The sequence below is a fragment of the Nyctereutes procyonoides genome, unplaced genomic scaffold (assembly GCF_905146905.1).
Source record: "Nyctereutes procyonoides isolate TBG_1078 unplaced genomic scaffold, NYPRO_anot_genome, whole genome shotgun sequence".
In the NCBI taxonomy this organism is placed as follows: domain Eukaryota; kingdom Metazoa; phylum Chordata; class Mammalia; order Carnivora; family Canidae; genus Nyctereutes; species Nyctereutes procyonoides.
Genome location: NW_026575135.1, coordinates 64,595,111 through 64,617,754, shown reverse-complemented (window position 1 = coordinate 64,617,754; position 22,644 = coordinate 64,595,111). Strand labels below are relative to the sequence as shown.

Genomic DNA, 22,644 nt, shown 5'->3' with positions numbered 1-22,644 from the left:
GTGGTGGAGAGGAGTCGGAAGCAAAACAAGGGAATGATTTGATTGGCTGTAAGTAAGCATTTGCCTTATTTGGAGTGGGTTTGTTGGTTGTCTGTGATTGGTTATCCTAAGATTTTGATTTTTTTTTAAGATTATATGTATTTATTCATGAGAGGCACAGAGAGAGGTAGAGACAGAGGCAGAGGGAGAAGCAGGCTTCCTGCAGGGAGCCCAAAGTGGGACTTGATCCCAGGACCTCGGGATCACTACCTGAGCCAAAGGCAGATGCTCAACCACTGAGCCACCCAGGTACCCCAAGATTTTGATTTAACCTTGAGGCATTTACAGGCTTAGGTTCTGGTTTGTTTATATGGGCTGCGAAGGCATTAGAACCATCTCATTCAAATGGCTTCCTTGTTTAATCGACTTCATGATTCTTTACATTATACCATTTCTTTGAAGAGAAATTCTCTCATGGACACAGACTGTACCCCTAACCCTGACCTGCCATTTTTCAAATGTGTGTGATTAGTTGTGGGAGAATCTGAATGAGAAAGTGGACGATTCAGTACCAGCCCATCCCATGTAGAAGAAAAGTAACACAAATCATAGATCCTACTGATACAATAGTTTGAATTACTTCAATATTTGAAAAACAGCACATAATTAAATTCTAAGAATCAAGAATCATCTTTCTCTTCCTGGGAACACCTGCAACAGAAAAGAATTAGTTTGAATGAACACAGCCCACTAGGGATCCTCATTATAACACTGTGTACAGTTTAAATTGAAGGAAAAGAACAGAAGGAGGTGATATTACCAATGTCAGCCCATTTTCTCAGCCACACTAGCCTGGAGTTTTAAAAGGGGTCACACGAGTGGTTATAACCCATATTTTTAGTTTTTGATCCCTTTGATGGTTATAAACCCCTGTGACCCCTCTCACCCCAGGCAGAGTCCCCAGGGCTTGTCTTCTCATGCTCTCCATTTCTGTCCACCACCCCTGGGGTTCACGATGTGTTTCCTCCCTCCCTTGCTTCAGCCCCATGTAGTTCAGGCTGGGCGTCCTCAGAGGGGGCACAGATTTTGCTCCAATCGAGCAACGGAGCCTCCCCTGGTACTGTGCTTGTCTCTGCCTCTGATTTCATTCTTGATGTTCTTAATATAAGCTTGGCAGAAGCAGATAATGTGGTCTTCCCCCTTTGGGAGTAAGTGTGGATCTCAAGGCAGGGCATGGATGTTAGCACATTGTCTCTTTCATTTTTAGAATAAAACTCACTGAGATGTGAGTCCATGAGCATAATAGGTAGGCAACAGACAAGATTCTGGTCTGGGCACACAAAACATCAATATCTTGTGCTCAGTCCAGGTTGATTTTTTTCCCCCTTTTACTTTCTGTTCTTTCTTTCATTCTTGACTTCTGTTTCTTTGATTAATTGTTTTGTTTGTTTTTTTTAATCTAAACTCATGAAGTGAGGGCTTAGCTCAGATCTCTCTCTCTCTCTGACTGAGGGAAAGCCACAGAAGCAAGTGGTGTGTTCCATTGAGAAGAGAAACACCAGACTTCCTTGTAGAGTGACACCAAAGCAGTGGGAAGGGCCTCTCATTCCTGGCACTGAGAAGTAAGGAAACTGGAACTCGGTGATATAGTACGTACAAAACAAAACAAATCTCAATGTGCTCTAAAAGCAGTGTTTAACATGAGCCCAGGGAGGCAGAGCTTGCTGGATGGATTTGTGGGTGGCAAGTTCTTCAGGGTACCTGCCTCCTTTTCACCATCCAGAGTGAGGTGGGTAATTCCCTGCTCTGAACTGGGACTCCTAGGAGTATTGTCAGGAATCCATTCTCTCCCTTATATCCTCAGCATGTCCCCAAAGCACCCTGAGTCCTTGTCTTTACTCTCCCTTAAAAAAGAACTTATTCAAGTATAATGAACATACAGTGTTATATTAGTGTCAGATGTACAATATAATGATCCAACAATTCTATACATTTCTCAGTGCTCATCATGGTAAGTGTACTCTCAATCCCCTTCATCTATTTAACCCATCCCCCACCCCTCGGTTAACCTTCTGTTTTCCATAGTGAAGAGTCTGTCTTTGTCTCTTTTTTCCTTTGTTCATTTGTTTTGCTTCTTAAATTCTGCATATGAGTGAAATCATGTGGTTTTTGTCATTCTCTGACTGACTTGCTTCACTTTGCCTCATTCCCTCTAGCTTCATCCTTGTTGTTGAAAATAGCAAGATCTCATTCTTTTTTTGATGGCTGATAGTGTTCCATTGCATACACACACTACATCTTTTTTATCCATTCATCAATTGATGGACACATAAGTTGCTTCCATACCTTAGCTATTGTAAATAATGCTGCAATAAACGTACGTGTGTCACATCTTTTCAAATTAGTGTGTTTGTATTCTTTAGGTAAATATCCGGCAGTGGAATAACTGGATCATATGGTAATTCTATTTTTAATTTTTTGAAGGAAGCTCCATACTGGTTTCCACAGTGTTTGCACCAAGCTTGCATTCCCACCAAAGTGCTGGAGGTTTCCTTTTTCTCCACTCTTCATGAAAACCACAAAGAGGACTAGAAGCAACCTGACAGTTTGTACTCTAAGGTGTTTCTCAACCAGGTAATATTTATTTATTTATTTATTATTTATTTATTTATTTATTTAATTCGTTTTTATAAGATTCTATTTTTAAGTAATCTCTACACTGAACATGGGGCTTGAACTCAACCCTGGGATCAAGAGTTGCGTGCTTAGCTAACTAAGCCAGCCAGGTGCTCCTGAATCAGGTCATATTTAACAGACAGCATGATGATGATGTGGAGAAAAAGTGCAATAATCTAGTGGTCAGAAGACTTTGAATTTTTGTTTTCTATTAACCCCATCATGTTATTAGGGTAACTATCTTCTCTACCTACCCTCATAGCTCTTTCCTTCCAGCTCTCTCTGCAGCTGCTTTGTAAACAGCCTCAATCTACATGATCTCTCCTTCTCTAAAGCTCTGAGTATATAATTGTGGAAAAGGTCCTACCCAAGGAGTTTCTTCAGATACTCTCATTGCCAGGGTGGGAGATGTTTTCTTTTATATTTATTGAGCTCCTACGTACCAGGGTAAGTAATTGTGCAAGACACCCTTTACATGTGTTATTAATCCTTAGTCATGATGACGATAACAGACACATAGCACCCCTCTCTGCTAGACCTTATTCTCATCTGCTTATGTATATTCACTCATTTAAACCCTCATCATAATCTCTGTGAGGTTGGTACTGTTATGATCTTCACTTTGCAGATGACCAGCTGAGCCTTTGAGAAGTAACAAACACAAACATGTCCAAGGTCCTACAGCTGATCTCAGCTATTCATAAATCTGGGTAAGACAGTCATCCTCTCTTTATAGATGAGGAAGTTGGGGTTCTAGCAGCCTACGGAAAACCGCTCAAGGTCACAGAGCAAGTACATAGTGCAGCTGCAAATCAAACCTATGTCTACCTCTTTCCAGATCCTTTTCATTTTGCTGCTGTGCATTCACAGAAGCAATTCTGCCTTGTCATAAACTGCAGACCGTGGCACTTTTAATGAAGGAAAAGTTTGCCAAATGAAAAGCAGATTAATGAGATATTTGGGGTGCTTTGCAGTAAATAAATCTTTCAGAATTCTCATCTTCTCCCACTCAAATTGCTAAAGCCATAACAGTAACAATTACCTCAACCTGGTTGTGGCTGTGTGGGAGTGAACTCTCTGAATTTTATTGCTCTGGGTAGACACCGGAGACCAACAAAGCTTTCCTCTAGCTTCCTGAGCCATAGGTCAGAAATTGGGTATGTTGGGTGTTGGCTTTCCCCAGCTGCCTCCCCATCCCCCTCCTGTTTTAGCCGTGTCTTGGAACACCATTACTTTAGGAGACAAGTAGAACTTAAAACTGGGTCAACATTAAATATATTAGAAATGTCACTGCCAACCTGTTTGCTGAAAAGTTAAAACCTAGAGCATCATTTGAACATGACTGCCTCAGACCTGAGGGGAGTTTGGTGTTTTGTTTTGTTTTGTTTTGTTCTTATAACGGGGTAACCTTAGACACTCCCTGGAAATTGTCAAATATCCCTAGTGGAACTGAGAGGCCAGAATGGAAGCATGATTATTTCTGTGGATATGCAACTGAATTTGAAGCCAGATGCTCAAATTTATATGCAAGAAGAAAACTTGTGTCTCCTCATGCTAAGGTGTCAAGGATAAGAGGGATATGAGGACAAGCGAGTCCTTGTCCCTTCCTGTTAGGGCTAGTAATCTATTAAGAGAAATAAGATATACCTGGTAGTAATCTGTGCTGTAAGGGGAAACATACCGTTTACTGCATATCTACTTAGACCAAGCATTTCATCGAGTGCTTTAAGGACATGGCAGGATAGGAGGATTATTCCCATTTCTGGGGGAAGAAGCTAAGGTTTGGTGTAAGTTGCCTGAGGCAAATTATTAATGTGGTTTTGATTCAAACTCAGGTAGTTCTAATGACAGACCTGAGCTCTTTCCCCTACATTCTGACATTCATTAGACGGGATGCCATTTGACATTTAATGGTTTACCTTATTAGATATCCCTTCGTAGGATTTTGAGGTGTATGTATTTAGTTCATCAAGTTGTGTAACATTTAGAGATGACCATTTTTTTTTTGACTTGGGAATATTTTGAAGAATCCTGAGCAAGTCAAATAACTATCAGGTTTCTAGAAGAAATGTACAAAACATAAAACTGCATCTGTTTGTTGTGCTTTTGTGTTTGTGGAATAAGGCTTGTAAATGGTCTTTGGGTGAGGATAGAAAGGCTTTGGATACCATTTGGTTACCACTGGTACCACTAGTTACCACTTGGTAATACATAATGGTTCTGAGTTCTGATGTGGTTATTTTAGAGTGGCTAAGTCAGCCCAAACTTAACAGTTTGATGTGCTTACCAAAAAGCCAGCCTTAGGAGAAGTGTCTGTGGTGAGGGAAGTAAGAACCCCATCCACTTTGCCGTGGTTTTCTGGAATACTGCGTTCAATTTTGGGAATGCACATCACAGTGAAAAGCAAATAGGCCACATTCAGGAGAAAGATGAATGGCAAAGAGGAAATGAATTGTGAATGTTTGGAGAAATAGAGGTCTAGTTGAAGTTTTGAGGGGCTGAGATAACAGTCTTTAAATTTGGAAGGACTAGAGTTCCTGGTGCCTTAGTTGGTTGAATGTCCTAATCTTGATCTCAGCTCAGGTCTTGATCTCAGGGTCGTGAGTTCAAGCCCAGCATTGGGCTCCATGTTTTAAAAAAAAAGAGAAAGAGAAGAAAAGAAAGAAAGAAAGAAAGAAAGAAAGAAAGAAAGAAAGAAAGAGAGGAAGAAAGAAAAAGAAAAATGAGAAGGACTGTCTTAGGGAAGAGGAATATAGATTTGTTCTATGTGGCCCCAAGGGATACAACTAGAAACACCTCTGGGGAAGTAAATGTGTCCTTATAAGGAATGATTTTTGTTACATCCACCCACAAACAGAGAATGGTGGGGGTTGCTTTGTTTTTTTGGGAAGGACTGGATTCCCAGGCCTTGAAGGTGTTGGAATATGAGCCAAGCAACTATTTGGTAGAGACAGTGCAGAGAAAATTCAAGATTACCATGGGGATTGGATTTCAAAAGTATCAAAGTTGTTCCCAATCTCAGCAGCTGCTGGACTGTCCTAGGCTTTACCTCTACCTTGGTCATGGTTGGGATATACTTTTTAGGTGGATGGATGGATGGCAAGGGGATGTAAAGAATCTATAATGATGGAGCAGTTACTTGGGCCATTCTCATTTGGTCTACCGTTTCTGTTTTCCCTTTCCTTTATACTCACAGGCTTGCCTTAGACTGTAGGCACATGGAGGCCTCCAGTTGTAACTATAAATCATGATCCTCAACTTAGACCACCAGCTCCTGCTCTTGGGTTCTTTAAATGTTATTTGAAATGATTTTATCAAGTATCAAATCTGAGATCAAGTACTGTCATGCTCCACCAGCCAGATAGTCCGATTTGACTTCTTGTACAAATGCTGGGGTTGTGAACTTTTTGGATGCCTGCTCTCTCTGGGGAAGACAAAACTTGATCTCTTGTCTAGATTTCAATGAGATGGAAATTTTGGGTCACCAAAGAGACACAGAACCAGTCAAGGGGTTTCGTATACATGTAAAAGTAGCTTTAAAAATTACCCATATGCTAGTACACAGCTGCCGGCTGTGTATTAGGTAGAAATGATGTGCTGTTTTGAGCCTCTATCGGCTTTTTACCCATTTAAGGACTAAATTAGATTGATGGAAGGTTTTTGCTCACAGACTACAGCCAAACTGTTAGAGAATGAACCAGTAAATATTGCAGAAAAAAAAAAAAGGGCGGAGAGTTGCCCATTTTATTGCTTTGCTAGAGGCAACCACCATGGACTAATGGCCACGTGTCATCCTCAGTGACCTTCCTCATCACACCTGAAAGCAGGTTTCTTTCTTATCTATTACAGACCTATAAACAGCCGAGAAGCCTGCTTTATAGAGCAAGAAGCATTTTAAGAGTGCAATTTGTGGGTGCTTCACATTCCCTTCCTCCCTGAGGATTTACCACCCATCTTTGGGAAGGGAAACTGAGACCATGAATCACATTTAATTCCATAAAGTGATGTCAAAGGTATTAGGTTCAGGGAGATTTTCAAAGCCCTACTAAATGGGTTTAGAGGGCATTGTGGCTTGATTCAGATTAATCTTTTGGGTCAAGGTTTTTCCCAGTCATCAGTAATCATCTAACTCTGCTTAATAAAGCTTGCTTCACTTGCATACAGTTTATACATAGCAGCTGAGTCCCTGATGGGAAGATTTTCTTTCTAGTTCTGGGTTTTACCCCCATCTCTGGGCTCTTTTATAATTAAACTTTGATTACTCTGCAGTTCTTTAAACTTCACAAGTCTCATGTCAGTTTGTGAACATTACTAATTTGCAATGGATATATATGTTTTGTGTTCTTAATTCATTGCATCACACGGGGCCACCATCTCAGGAAGAGTTAGTCTGTTGCGAATTTATGAGAAAGTGGAATGCTTATTTTTGGTATTTTCTCACCACCATGCCCAACATCTGCCTCCCTCCCAGATACCATTCCTTCTTTACCCAATTTCCACATCTCCTATCCCACAAAAAAAAAAAAAAAAAGGTCTGCTTCTCAGCCTCTTTTCCCCTATTCCTTCCTAGGACAGTGGCTGATAATAGTTTGTTAAGGTAGCACTTCTCAGGAGGTTGGAGTATTCGAAGTCCTGAGTCCCTATGGCCAAATTTTAGGCAATGGAAAAAAAAAATAGTTTTGCAGATGAAGGGAGTTGGGTTGATGACACAGGATGAACAGGACTCTCACTTCAGATACATGGGTACGATGACAAGGCTGGGATAAATGTGGGCATGGCACTTCTGTGGGGAAAAATAAAAGAGGTTGTCGGTCAGGATGTTGTTTGGTCTAGGGAAGAAAAAAAGAGCATATACTTGGGCTCTTTATTTATTTAAGCTTTTGTTTTTGAGGGGCTGAGCGGACAGGTAGGGGAGCTCACACTTAGTGAGCTGTGAAGACTCCAGAGATAAGGAATCATGGCCTCTTCTTTCCAAGGATTCATTCCCTGCTGTAGGGAAATTAGATACATTCATTAATAGTGGCCTGAAGGCAGAATATGAAAAAGAGCTATCGTAGAGGTACGGCTAAGAGTGTTCCATTCTCACTGGAATACCTGGAAAGGCTTCTTTACAAAGTAGGATTTTAGTTCCACTTGAAACCAAATTGTACATTGACAGATCCATAAATACAGGGAACACACTGATGGCTGACAGAGGGGGACAGGTTGGGGGAGGATGGACAAAATGGATGAAGGTGAGAGGGAGGTTCAGGCTTCCAGTTACGAAATCAATGTCATGTGGGTGAGAGGTACAGCACAGGGAATGTAGTCGATGCTATATAATAGTGTTGTATATAAAAGCAAGAATCAAATACAAGGGTGTACTTTGAAAATCTGTACTTTTGAAGATTTTATTTACTTTTTTTTATTTATTCATGATAGACATAGAGAGAGAGAGAGAGGCAGAGACACAGGCAGAGGGAGAAGCAGGCTCCACGCAGGGAGCCCGACACAGGACTCAACCCCGGGTCTCCAGGATCGCACCCTGGGCCAAAGGCAGGCACTAAACCACTGAGCCACCCAGGGATCCCTGAAAAATCTGTACGTTTGAAAGAAATGACTTGAGCAAGGACCACGTTCTGAGGATGGGAAGGCTGGCCCAGGCGAGTGGAGGTGAGAAGCTGGGTGTTATTGAGCCTAGAAGACTCAGGAGGGGTTTTAAACCCTGCAGAGCTCTGAATACTAGGTGGAATATTTTAGGTTTTTAATACAGAAGCCATTGACAATTTGAGCAAGAGAATAGTATTCCTTAAGAAAAAAATTATGACCAGGATGAGTGAAAGGCTGGGAATGACATACTTGTTTGTCCACAATTTGGACAAGAGTGGAAGACTGCCTCTGATTCATTAGACATGCATTGTATCTGCAGGAGCAAAATAAGCGACATCTCTCAATGCATAAATGCTCCTCCCGTATATGCATTCTTTTTCATCACAGAGTACTATTTGGCAGCCAACTTACCTTTAAAATAATAAGAGCAAAAGTACTATTTGGAATAAATGTTTTAGGACCATTTGTTTCTTTTAACTGACCTGTGGGCAAATAGAATCAAGCTAAACCATTTGCTGTAGTATTTGGTTCTGCAGGGGCTGCCACGCTATTATATATACTATTATCCTGGCTACACGCTGGCTCTTGGCACCATTATTACTCAAAGACCCTGAGTGTCAACGGGATAATTGAAATAGCAAAGTGAGAATCAAGAGTTTTTCTGCCTGTTGCTTGTAGTCTTCCAAAGATTGTTTCCTTTATATTCCCTAAATTCAGAGTACAAAAGTCTCTCAGACACCTAATCTTTACTAGGTCAAACACTTCAAAAGGCAGTGAAAATATTTTCTGGGGACTTTTCAGTTTAAGGCAAGTTTTTAGGAGCTCCCATGCCCACCCCCCGCCTCCTCAATCTATTTAGAAAAAAGAAACAAAACGAAAAACTAAGCAAGTCCCATATAATCTCGACTACATTGCCCTGACATTAAAATCCTAACATAGCATAGCAGGAAAAGGTTCTGAATTGTGATCTAAGACATCAGAGTTGTAGCCATAGTTTTGTAAATATGTGACAGGATGGTTTTGTCAGGTCTCATACCTCGTGGGGAGGGATGAAGATCTTTCTACATGGTCCCTGTGCTTTTCATTAGCACTTTTCACAATTATTTTTGCCTAAGGAACCTAGAAAATGGAGAGACACCTAATAAGATTGTGGGCAACAATTTTGGGTAGAAGTGATGCGTTACTTTTGGGACAGAACAGTTAATGCCAGTGTGAGACTCCAGAATTCTCTTGGCAGTAATGGCTGACACTGGTGGCTTTATCAGCCAGAATCCAGGAATGAGGAAATCGAGGAGGGCACTTTCAGTCAGCCCACAGTGGGCATATACAAGGAGTAGGAAATGATCCGTTGTTGTTTTAAGTCTCTATTACTTGGGGGGGGGGGTTGTTACAATAAAATAATTATGCTCCTTTTTGATTGAAACAGTATCCAAAGAGTTGAACTGAGGCTTCCTTTCCTAAATTCAGGTTTTACTAGTTTTCTATAGATAAATGTCCCAACTGCTTCGAGGGAAAGTGTGTTTTCTATCATTGGAAATAGTGAGATATGGACTAGGCAGCCTCTGGAAGGCACAGCTGTAGAAATTGAAAGTAGCTGTGTGATATAGTAAGAAAAACATATTTGTTCCTGGCACAGAGTTTCTAAAACTCTTGGAATTTCCTACTTCATAAGAGCCATGCAGGTGTCTTTTGTTAATGAGGTGACATTGGAAGCACCTCTGGGTGGAGGCTGGTTGCCAGGGGGGACCAAGCATGTGATTAGAGGGTTGGAGTTTTCAATCCCACCTCCTTCCTCTGGGGAGGGGAGAGAGAGGCTGGAAGCTGAATCAGTCCTCCCTGGCCAATGATTCCATCAATCATGACTATGTAATGAAGCCTCTGTGAAAACCAAAAAGGACGGGTTCAGAGAGCTTCCTGGTTGGTAAAACACATGGAGATTTGAGGAGAGTGGCATGGAAGCTCTGTGCCCCTTCCCCGTGCCTTGTCCTCTGCATCTCTTACATCTGACTGTGCCTGAGTTATATCCTCTCATCATAAGCCAATAATCTAGTAAGTAAAATGTTTCTCTCAGTTCTTTTAAATTAAACTTCTAATTTTTAGATCATTGTGCATTCATATGCAGTTGTGAGAAATAAAACAGAGAGATTCAGTGTAAAGGTTACCCACTTTGGCCAATTGAAACATGTTACAAAACTATACTACATTGTCACAACCAAGATATTGACCGTGATAGCATCAAGACACAAAATAGTTCCATGAAGGCAAACACACTTCATGTTGCCATTTTATGGCCATGCCTACTTCACTGTCATACTTCCATACACCTTAACCACTCAACTATTCACCTATTTTCTATAATTTTGCCATCTCAGGACTGTCACATAAATGGAATCATCCAGTATATAACCTTTTGGGACTAGCTTTCTTCCCTCAGCATAATTCTCTAGAGATTCATCCAAGTTCATTCCTCTTTTCTGTATGAGTAGAATTCCATGGAATGGATACATCACAGTTTATTTAAAAATTTACCCATTGAAGGATATCTGAGTTGTTTCTAGGTTTTGGCTATCATGAATAAGCTGTTACCAACATTCACGGGTATGTTTTATGAAGAGGCTTTTCATTTCCTTGGGATAAATGCCCAAGAATGCAATTGCTGGGTCAGATGGTAGTTGCACATTTAGTTTTTTTTTTTTTTTTTAACAAAGTGCCATACTCTTTTCCAGAGTGGCTGTCATTTTATGTTTTTGCCAGCAATGTATGAATGATGGAGTTTCTTCCCATTCTCCTCAGCATTTTCTATTGTCACAATTTTTTATTTGAGCTTGTGTGGTAGGTGTGTAGTGGTGTCTCATTGAGTGCATGACCCTAATGCCTAATGACATAAAGCAGCATTTCATATGCTTATTTGCCATATGCACAACCTCTTCCCTGAAACATCTCTTCCTGTCTTTTCTCCATTTTCCACTTGGATTGTTTACTTTTTTATTATGAGTTTGAGAGTTCTTTACATATCACAGATATTACATCTTTGTGGGGTATGTGGTTTGCAAATCTTTTCTCCTAGTTGTTAACTTGTCTTATTCTACTCTTCTAAGGATCTTTCACACAGCAAATGGTTTTAGTTTTCACAAAGTCTAGTTTGTTTTTCCTCTTAGGTATCCTCTCTCCTCTGGATAATTGCAATAAGCCCACTGTTTTTTTCCTTTGTTTAAAGGTTGGCTCCACACCTGATGTGGGGCTTGAACTCATAACCCTGAGATCAAGAGTTGCATACTCTACCAAGTGAGCCAGGGGGGTGCCCCAATAGGCCCCCTGTTTCCTTGATTCTGCCCTTGCCTCCCAGTTGGCTATTCTTAACAGAGCCATCTTTTCTTTTCTTTTTCTTTCTTTTTTTATTTTTGTTAAGTAGAGTCCACACACAGCATGGAGTCCAACATGGCATGGTGCTTGAACTCAGGACTGTGAGATGGAGACCTGAGATGAGATCAAGAATCAGAGGCTTACCTGAATGAGCCACCCAGGTGCCCCAGAATAATCTTTTTAAGTGTAATTGTTCACTCAAGACTCTTGACACTTTCCAAGTCACTCAGAGAAAAAGGCAGAATCTTGACAATAGCTTAGTGTCTGGTCCCTCATTATATCTGTGATCACTCTCTTTCTGTCTTGGTCCTGCCTACACAGGCTTCTTTTGTGATGGTCTAACAGGCCAAACCACCACTGAACCAGGACTCCAACCTCTTCTTTTCATCTGGAAAATATAACCTTGGCTGTAAATTTTCTTATTGCTCTCAGGTCTTACTGAAAATTGATTTTTTTTTTTAGTAAAGACTTCCATGATCTCCCATTTAACATAGAAATGCCCCATTTCCTCTACACCCAAATTCACTGTTTTATTTTGTTTCATGGTACTTGTCAATATCTAACCTACTATGTATTTTACAAGATTATCTGTCTTTTCTTCTAGAATTAAGCTCCTTGAGAGAAAAACCTTTTATCCGTTTTGTTCATAAGTGTTCAAACACAGCATCTAGAGAGCTTGGCACATAGTAGAGAGACTCAATAAAGATTTATGGAATGAAGAATGAATGAAGAAGGAATGAGTGAAGTATGTCCCAGCCTGGCTTTACCTTACTACTGTGATAAATCCCACTGGTCCTCAATTGGAAAACCTGAGCTGGTACATTGGAATCATCTTTCTTTTTGTGAAGAGAGGTTCAATTTTTTAAAAAGATTTATTTATTTATTTGAGAGAGAGGGGGGGAGGGGCTGAAGAAGAGGGAGAAAGAATCTGAAACAGTCTCAGCACTGAGCATGGAGCCTGATGTGGGGCTCCATCCAACCCCACATGAGATCATGATCTGAGCCAAAAGGAGAAGTTCAATTCTTTCAGAAATTCTGGGTCTAAGAAGGATGCCTTAAGAAACTTCCTGCTTCTGAACAAACAAAAGCAGAAATAGATCCATAAACACAGAGAACAAATAGATGACTACCAGAGGCAAAGGGCAAAATGGGTGCAGGGGGAAGAAAAAGAGAATTATCTTCCTTGGAATGAAGGGATTAGAACTCCTAATGAAATTTCAACTCCTAATGAAGTAACGGTCATCAGTGGTTACTAATGCTATTTGTTGAAAGGCTGATGGGATCATTATAGTGGCAGGATCACCTGACAGCACAGGAACCCACTGATCAATCTCAACATCGTTAAAAATTGGAACAACTTTAATGTGCTTACTGTTGTGATATAATAGGAAGGCACACAACACCACTTATACCACTGATAAAATAATCTTGCCCTAGCAAGAAACTGAACATAATCTAATTAACTCTCTAGATCTAACTACCTGTTTAGAAGGAGATATGGGTAACAGGAGACCTTGAATGGCATCACAAGGATACAATGAACCACTTGAAGCTGCAGAAAACACTACAGGACAAATAATTTAGTTTCTTCAACAAATGAATGCCCCCCAACAGGTAGGAAGAGCTGTCACAGGCTAAAAGGTTCACCAGTTGCAATGTCTGGACCTTGTTTGGATCTTGATTTCAGTGAAGGAGGTATAACAAAAGATATTTTAATATGATTGGAGGAATTCAAGTATGGCTTGGTTATTAAGTGATACCATGAAATTGTGGTTAAATTTGTTGGGTAAGAATGATAGCACTGTTGTGTTAAAAAAAATGATACAACAAACCTCCTTATCTATTGGATATAAATACTGCTGCCTTCAGGGAGAGATGACATATGTCTGAGATTTTTTTCAAAATACAGTTTCCCTCACCCCCACACACTCCCAGAAATATCTAAACTAAAAGACATGACGAGAAGCTATGTGTGTGTGTATATGGTACGGGGTGCAGGTGGGGGTGATGGGACGAGAATGAGAGAATATTGGTAATTGTTCAAGCTGGGTGATAGGTCCATGGAGCCACATCCCCATTATACAATGTCGTTCACTTTTGTGTATGAAAATTTCTACCACAAGAAGCTTTTTAAAAGTCCTCCTTGTCCCTTCTTACCTAGGGATTCCAAGAAACAGGAAAGTTGAATCTCATCAGCAGATCCTTGCAAGGCTGAACTTGTCCTGTCTTTACTCTGGACTGTTGGGGACCAGGACATTCTGCAGTGCCTTTCAGATTTGAACTTCCCTTAGTCTGGGGGGGATTCCTGGTATCAGTGACTTCTGGAGTTTACCTCATTCCCGCACACCAGTACTCCTGCAGGATCATGGCCACTGCCTCGAAAGGAGGTGTCTCTCATTTTAGACTGAAATCAGGAGGATCCAGATGGGTTGCCGCTTATAACTGGTGTACATTTCAGCCCACAAGCAGAGGTACGCAAGAAATAGTACAAAATTGTTTTTGTAACTCCACTTAATTTGTATTTTAAGCCTTGATCCCACTGGTGTCCTGTTTGGATTTCCACCCACCCCTGTTTGGAAATGATACTGAGCCACAGCTAATGAAGGCTGAGGCGAGAGCGTGGTTACTATTTATTGGAGTACCCAGGTATAGCTTAGATGTCCATCAGCTTGGTTGTCATGCCTCCTTGAGGTTTGGTGGCTCTTGTGTCCTGTGTGGGACAGGTCACCATGATTTTGCTTGTATGCACAGTACAGCCATTTCCTCTTGGAGCTATTGCCACATCTTTTTGCCACCTCTAACCACACTTTGGAGACTCCTGGCCACAGAGCTCTCTGACAATCGGTACCTCTCCACAATCTAGTAGGTAAAGAAGACAGGAAGTACTTCAATTCAAGAATCCTGCTTCTGTTAGGTTTCTGCCCAAGTATCCTCTCTGTACAGCAGTTGGGGATTTTAGAAATAAAAGCCAAAAGCATAAGCATGATATTGCTGCTTTTAGCCTGCCATGGCCCTCCTCTGGCCAGTATAGGCAGAGTCTGCTACCCACTTGAATGCAGAAGGGAAAGGGTAGAAAATAACAGGAGAAAGGAAAAACAACCAAACAGGAGCAGATTAGCATCTCAAAATATCCTACCACTCTTAAGAAGATGTGAGTTGAATTCACGGGAGAGGTTCCATGGGGAAGAGACCCTATTTTTTGAAAATGGGCTCTGTGCATCTGCAAAGACTATGTGGGATCCAGGTCTCCAGAATGCTCTGATGTCATCGGTCAGGTCACAGAACCCCTCCCGCTGTGGGCCTGGTGACCTTTGAACCTTAACAGCCCTGTGCTGGAGGGAGCACTGGGCAGTACTGCTGGTTCTCTAAGTGGTCTGAGTTCCTCAGCCATTTAGGAGACTCAACGATTTTTATGTATATTGGGTCACCTCAACAAATTTCCTGAGACTCAAGAAGGGCCAGCCAGTAGGGAAAAGGAGGAACTGGGTGTTACGCATCTTCTAAGCAACTCCTGTAGCTGGTACCATGAAACAGCGACAAAAGAGGAAACATCTGGAAAATGAAGAGTCCTCAGGAACTGCTGAGCAGGGAGGAGGTATGCGCTGGGGCACCTTGTCTGGGGCTCAAAGGCTGCCGGTAGCCTGAGCTTCCTTCTGAGGAAGGCGGGATGGAGGTGAAGGGGGCGGGAGGGGGGGAGACCTGGTGTCAGTTGCCGTGTCCATCCTGAGGGTCCCCGTGTTGTGAGATGGCATAGGAGGGCCAGAGGCTCCTGGCAGACAGGGAGCTGGCCCTGCCAGGCTGAGGACTTCTCTCTCAGGGGCTGCTCGGGCCTGGAGCTCTGTTGGACTCGTAGCAGGCCGGGGTCCTGCTTGCCCACACTCACAGGGGTGGCTTTTCTCAGTCCTGGGTTCTTATTCTCTTTGTTTGATCTTCCTCTGGGGTCACGGGTTTGGGGTGGAGGTCGTGAAGGATGCTGATGGAGATCTACGGGTTCCCTGTCTCTTTTGCTGAAGAGCAAAGAGAAGGCTTGTTGAAAATATTTTGAGAAGGGAGATTGTCTAGAGATGGTATCACACTGAAAGTGGGGAAACTGTATTCCTTTAGCACAAAGAATTCACCACTGATCCGTGGGAGCTGGGGAATCCACAGGTGTGGGCTTGGCAGACGTGATCGGAGGGAAGGGACTGGCCTTTCAGAGACCAAGCCCAGATGGATGGGGCTGAGAAATGTCAGGGCCTCGCAGGGAGCTCTGGGACCTGTGGATTGACTTCCCAGGCACACGGCGACTGCAGGCGTTGCAGGGGCAGCCTGCCCTGGAGGAAGGGGGCGGTCACGTGTAGGTGGTGGGCCAGAATGGAGCCCACCCTGGAGAGCCAGCCAGAGCCTCTGCCCCACATTGGAGCCTAGCATCTAACACAAGTCTCACGGCCCTGGAGAGTATAGGGTGAGCCCTGGACAGGAGACAGATCTTCAGGCAGCAGCTGGGATAGGACAGAGAAGGCAGGGATTGGCAGGATTATTTTTGCCTCTGTGTGTATGACGGGGGAGCAGCAGGGAGAAGGCCGGCAGAGTGTCCTCAGATGTGAGTCCGCCTTGTGAAGCTCCTATCACCTTGCCTGGATCTGAGAGACACTCGAGACGTGTAAGAGTGAATACAGAACTCTTGTTAGGGGGGGTTTCATGAGATTGGCACTTATACACCTACATTTATGTGGGTGCAGCAAAAAAATCGCACATCTCCACACAAGCTGCTTTAGCAGACGACACGCAGAGCATAGAGGCAGATATGCATACCACTCCGCCACTGTGTTCACAAACCATCCATGTGTATCCAAGTCCTCTCCTTTTACACCAAACTCTGGAGTATGAGTATATCCCAAATACCATGTGGGACATACTTATACTAAAAATAAGCATGACCCAAGTATTGCAAGGGGAAGCTTGCACTAAAAAAATTGTCTGGTCTTTCTGAAATGCATGTTTAACTGGGCATCCTCTGTTTTTGTTTGCTAACTCTGGCAACCCTTGTATACTTAACACCAGCTGACATATCACATACTCATTGTACTTTTGTCTAGCGTCTATCTTGTACTAGAATGTTCAGCATTACCAGAGCCCAGAACAATGCCAGATACATAGTAGATGCTCTCTGAATATCATTGAATGAATGTATAAATGACTGAATACACACCATAAATATAAGCCATATATTCTATAAACTATGAAATTCACACGCCACACATTTCCTGAGTTGTGGACACAAACCATCACCAGACTCTCCACCAACACATTTCTACCATTCTCACCCCTTGTCACTCCCACACTTGTGAAAGGTTTGGCTGAGACACATTCTCACATTTCACACATACCAGTCACAGTCACCACTCAGGCCTTCGTTGCTAACAAGGCACTAACAAAATAAGTATTGATAGTAATTAAGTACAAGAGTATCCACTCGGGACCAGACTCTGAACCATGTGTATTCACTGCACTGGACATATGTTGGGCACTTAGTTAATATTTGTTGAATGGATGAATGATGCAATAACATGTTCCATCCACTGTATTTCTGAGGCTTTCATATCTTTCCCAGGAGTCTCGAAGTCACAGGAGGATGCCCCTCAGGTTGAATCAACTGGGGAGGCTAAAGGCTGGGGCGCAGGGGTAGAGGAGGTATCCTCTGCCTCTGAATACTTCTCCTGTGTTTCTTCTCCACTCAAGCTCATCCATAGTGGTAAGGGTTCAGGGATCCTTGGGTGTGGGGCCCCTTGCGTACGAGGTAGGGGCAGGTAGATATGGGAGAGGCCAAGAAGAAACCCAAGACAATCAGTGGAGATCAGGGCTTAGTGGAGGAGCCTGGGGAGATAGCGTAATTGTTGAGAGAGTGTGGGTATGAACTCAGTGTGAGGGAGTGGAGTCCTGATGCAACCATAGTGGGGAAGTTCAGAAGCATGGGCCAGAAAGGTCTGGGCTTGAGGTGTGGGGCTCAGGGATGGGATTAAGCACCCTCAGAGGAGCTGTGTAGGCTTTGCCTTTGCTCTTGCTTCCAGAGAAGGATGGAGCTCCTCATCACAGGTCTCCGGCACCGGAGCAGGACCATCCAGCTCAGACCCCCACACCTTATACACACAACTGCATTCCCCACACATCCATCCTCAGCCCACAACCCCCAGACATGTGATCCGCTGTGCCATCTCCTCCACCATCGTCCACATTCCACAGACACACCGACGGTATCACCCTAGTCCACATCCCCGGATACAGACATCCCCTCCAGCATCATCCCCACACACACACATGAAGAGCACCTAGATGACACCAGATCCACCACCCAGAGCATGAACACCAACACCAGGCTCATCACCCCAAGGCCCCTCTGTCCTTTGTCACACATCTTCACATCTGCAGTGCTCTCAGCTTCTGGCCTGCCCCATGCATGTTCTTATGTCTCTAATTTCCTTTCCCAGGACTCCGGAGAGTACATCGAGACAGTCCCCAGCCTAGATCACCCCTAGCCCAGGTTCAGGAACGAGGGGAGACTGCTCCCCCCTCACACCATGTCTCCTCGTCCCTTTCGTCTTATAAGACCTGTGTGTCCTCTCTGTACATAAACAAAAAAGAAAGGGGCATGAAAATATACTACATGCAGGTACAGATGAAAAAGGGTGTGGCTGTCTCCTGGGAGACAGAGGAGACCTCAGAGTCAGTAGAAAAGCAGCCCAGGATGGAAGAAGTGACCCTTCCTGAGGACGTGCGGGTAGGTACTCCCCCCTCTGATGTGTCCACCAGAAACCTGCTGTCTGACAGCGAGCCCAGCGGGGAGGAGAAGGAGCACGAGGAGCGGGCAGAGTCAGACAGCCCGCCCGGGTCGCCCGCAGCTGAGGAGAGACCCAGGGCCAAGACCCCCGACTGGCTGGTGACCGTGGAGACCGGCTTCAGGTGCATGGCCTGCTGCCGGGTCTTCTCCACGTTGGAGAGCCTCCAGGAGCACGTGCAGCACGGGGTCAGGGAGGGCTTCAGCTGCCACGTGTTCCACCTCACCATGGCCCGGCTGGGCGGCAGCCGTCGGGCCGGGAGCGCCCAGGAGGAGGAGGGGGAGTGGAGTGAGGCGGCGGCCGCCAGGCCGGAGGGCAAGGCCAGCGAGGACGAGCCGGCCGCCCGGGAAGACCTCGGCTCCAAGCGACCCTGGAGCCAGTGCCCGGGCTGTGTGTTTCATTCTCCGAAGGACAAGAAGTGAGCAGGGGCCGGGGGTGCCGAGGGAGCTGGGCCTGCCCGAGCCGCTGCCCTCTCTGTCCTGTTGGCCTCATGCCTCCAGAAGGGAGAGCTCGGGCCGTTCCCCGCTCAGGGGACACCTGAAGTTTTGGGGGCACAGGTCACTGGGCCCCTGGCTTCCTGTCCACACATTTCATAAAGTCTGACAGTAAATAGGGAGTCAGCTCCCACAGGAAGTTCGGGAAATTTCCAAGGACTCAGATGGCACCTCTCTTCTTTCATTAAGAAGTGTCTCTTTCTGTTCTGGTTTCCACACAGCAATTGAGATTCATGAGCCAGAAGATCCCAGAAGATGGTGTGGCCTTCTCTTGGGAGAGGTAAGGCCTGAGGTTGGCGTCATCTGAGGCCATGTCATGAGGTCCCAGGGGAATTTAGAGGAAGGGGCCCCAGGGTGTGCTGGGTTACCTGGTGGCTCTGCCGCTACATGAGGGATTGAGCTCCATTTACTTAAAGGAGAAAGTGAAGATTTTGTTAGCAGTTATCTCACTATCTCTATGACTGACCTGAACTCTAAAAGCAAATACCATCAATGGCTTTTCTGGGCCAAGAGAGATCAGCTCAAGCTCAAGGGCCAGCAGGAGTCTGGAGAGAGGACAAGTAGCCTAGTGGGAGCAGAGGTTTGAGGTGCAAGAGCCTTCAGCCTCAGCTGGCCTCTTACCCTGACCCACGAATGTAGCCCCCCTGGGAGAAAGTGGAGTGTGGAAAGGGAGAAACATGGAAGTGAGGCCCCAGGAGATCTGGAAATGTTCAAGCACTTTGACGTGGCTGTAGTTGATCTGGAAATAAACTCACTCTGCTGTGCGTGGCTCTGAAGGTTCACCCTTACTAGTGGAGCTCACGTTGCTTCTTGTCTCTTCCTGTTCTGCCTTATTTGTTTTAATCCTTTCCAGGGAGAAAAAGAGACCACGGGGAGAGTAGCAGACAGGATGCCAATGATGTGAAGCAAGATGAAGGAAGCGGCGCTTGGTTTAGCATCAATATCATATGCAATAAAGGCTGTTTTCCAAACCTCTCCAGCATATATTCTTGAATTAAAATGATCTATCCATCTACCCCCCACCCCCTGCCCAATTTACATCTGTCTCTCTAGTGGCTTACGAACTAGGTTTCATAGAAGCACCTACAATCCTTTTCCAGAAGTGGTAGTCCTCACGCGCCTGGGATTGATAAGGCTTCTACGTGACTATTTTGACAAGGCTGGTTTCCACATCACACATGAGACCAGGACAGATACGTCGAGTTCAGACGAGGTCATTGGTAAGTGCCAGGTGCTATAGGGTCGTAGGTGACAGCCCTGTAAAGGCAGCCTTCAGAGGCCTGTGGGTGTTGTCCATGTCTCCCCAGGTCTGGCCTGGAGGAGGGCCTATTAGTTGTGGCTTCACAAGGAAGCACAAGGACAGAGGAGAAATGTCTTAGTTTTGAAGCTGTCCGTGGAATGGTGTCCCCTTGGGTTGGTGGGACCTTTGTCACAGTGCTCAGAAGGAAGCCATCTGACTACAGTCAGGAATTTGGGCAAGAGATGGCTGAAATCAGACTTTTAAGCCAATAAGCTCTGATATTTCCAGTTGTGATGTTAATATTCCCATTTCCAAGTAAATTCTTACTCTAGCCCCTCAAATATAGGACGCTGTCATCCCTGAACTTCATCACCACCCCACTGCTACCAGTCCCTGGAACTACAGATATCTAGGAGGCACTGAAGACTCGTTTCAATGCACGAGGCTGTCCATGGAGTGAAAGGTGAGCAGGGAGTGGTATGTCTTTGTCATCTGAGTAGGGGGCTAAAGCCAGGCTTTAGAGCACTGATGGGATTAGAAGGAAATCATTCCAAGTTGAGAGATTATGTCAAATGAAGCATAATCAGGTCGAATTTCAAAATCCCATGGATTTTTTTCAGGATGTGAAAGCAGCTTCTCATGGGCCTTTTGTGGAATCCTGTGATCTGGTGTTGTCATTATTATTTCAACAATAATAATCATTATAATAATCATAATAATAATAAAACCAGCTTCCCACTGGCTTCATGCTTCTCAGTCTCTTCAATGGGGGTCCCACCAGCATCCACATCCCTTGCTTCAAGATGCTTTAACTGTCATTCCAAGAATTCAGAATTTGAGGCTTATCCTATAACGCTTCTGAACTCACACCACCATCTAGGGGATTCCACTTACTCTCTGGCAGCCTCTGGGCACTCTGTAATCTGCCCCTCTCTTCCTTCCTTCCTTCCTTGAGTCCATCAGCAATTCTCCCTTCGCCCCTGTCTTCCTAGGTCCTCTTTCCCTAGACATTGTTTTGACTTCTCTCTTCCACTGACTGCTTCACATACCTAGAGTGTACTGCTCATGACTTGGTGGGATGCAGGTCATGCAGTGAGAGCTGTGGCTGTTTCTGCTCAGATAGAGACTTCCCTGTAAAGCACGGAGCAGAGTCATGTGAAGGCTTGTGGGTAGGAGTCAGGGTGCTGCAGCTCTTGCTCAATGTAGAGAAACTTGATGGATGTTTAAATTTGTTGATCTTCTATCTCTCTCTCTCTCTCTTTTTTTTTTAAGATTTTTATTTAAGAGAGAGAAAGTGAGCACGAGCAGGGGGGAGGGGTAGAGACAGAGAGAGAAGCAGACTCCCCACAGAGCAGGGAGCCCGATGCCACAGGACTCCATCCCAGGACCCTGAGGTCATGAGCTGAAGGCAGACACTTAACCAACCAAGCCACTCACGTGCCCTGAACTATCTTCTTCTTACTAGTTTATCTGTGTTTTCTTTTGGGCTTCCGGGATAAATGATGATACTAAATGTAAATCATATGTTCTGTGGATAACTTGAGTAATTCATTTTATAGATACTTTTTAAACATACAACCTTTCCTAGACCTATTTTTACATTCCCCCACTCCCCAGAGGTAACCAGTATCAGTTTTGCATGCATCCAGTTCATACTTTCATATATTATATATGAAAAAGATATATATATATATAATGATGATCTAACATTGTGCATCACATTTGCTTTCAATCAGTCCTGCATTTTCATGTTTTGTCTGTCGATTTGTATCAGTGTAGGTCTGTTATTTTAACTGCTCCATGTTATTCAGCCATATGCAAACAGCACCCTTTTTTTGTTGTTGATTCAGGCATTCTTGGATAAATGGATGGTTTCCATCCTTTCTCTAGAGCCAACAGCATTTTGTAGAGCCTTCCAGGCTTCTGACAGTCACGAAGGGCCGGGTTGTTCGAAGGATTGCCACCTGCCAGCAGGCTACTTGAAGCACGAAGTAAAATCACCTCCAAATGGGAAGAACTAAGGAGGCAGAAGGTAGGAGGTTAATGCCAGGCATCCTATCCTGTTGGGATCCCAGGGAAGTCTGGGCTGCCCTGAGCCTTCCCCCATCTCCCACAGTCCTGGCATCTCAGAAGAAATATGGAGGGAAGGAGAATCTGTGAAAACTTTGAGCAGACACAGGAGAGATGTTGGGGTCTGAAGCTGAGGTCCCTGAGTGGACTCTGAGGGTGCATCCCGACAGCCAGGCTCTGCCTTCTTCAGAACTCCTAAAGATGCTCATACTTAGGGTGATGCCAGGCACATGCAACTGACTTGGGCCACCCTGTCACAGAAGGCTCTGCTTTGTTGGTACCCATTCCTGTTCACTTTTGTTTCTCAGTATTTGGTCGCTGTCTTTGGTACTCCACTGTTGGGGACCACAGCAGCTAGAAGAACCAGATGATCCATCTTCCTGGGCAGTGTCACTGCACGGCTTGGGGGTGAGGGAGG

At 44.2% G+C, this 22,644-nt stretch overlaps 1 protein-coding gene and 1 long non-coding RNA gene across 2 annotated transcripts in view; both read left to right on the top strand.

The window, feature by feature from the left end:
* The first annotated feature begins 14,265 nt into the window (after window positions 1–14,265).
* FAM170A (family with sequence similarity 170 member A) lies at window positions 14,266–18,844 on the top strand. The gene is made up of 3 exons (XM_055301534.1): window positions 14,266–15,202; window positions 17,201–17,341; window positions 18,075–18,844. Exons 1-3 carry the CDS (start codon window positions 15,133–15,135, stop codon window positions 18,842–18,844), a joined length of 981 nt encoding a protein of 326 aa, XP_055157509.1. The 5' UTR covers window positions 14,266–15,132.
* Window positions 18,845–20,505: 1,661 nt separating this feature from the next.
* Window positions 20,506–22,644, top strand: part of LOC129495084 (uncharacterized) — a 31,921-nt gene continuing 29,782 nt past the window's right edge. The window contains exons 1-2 of the long non-coding RNA XR_008661453.1: window positions 20,506–20,619; window positions 22,007–22,188. This is a non-coding gene — a long non-coding RNA (uncharacterized LOC129495084). The remainder of the gene's footprint in view (window positions 20,620–22,006; window positions 22,189–22,644) is intronic.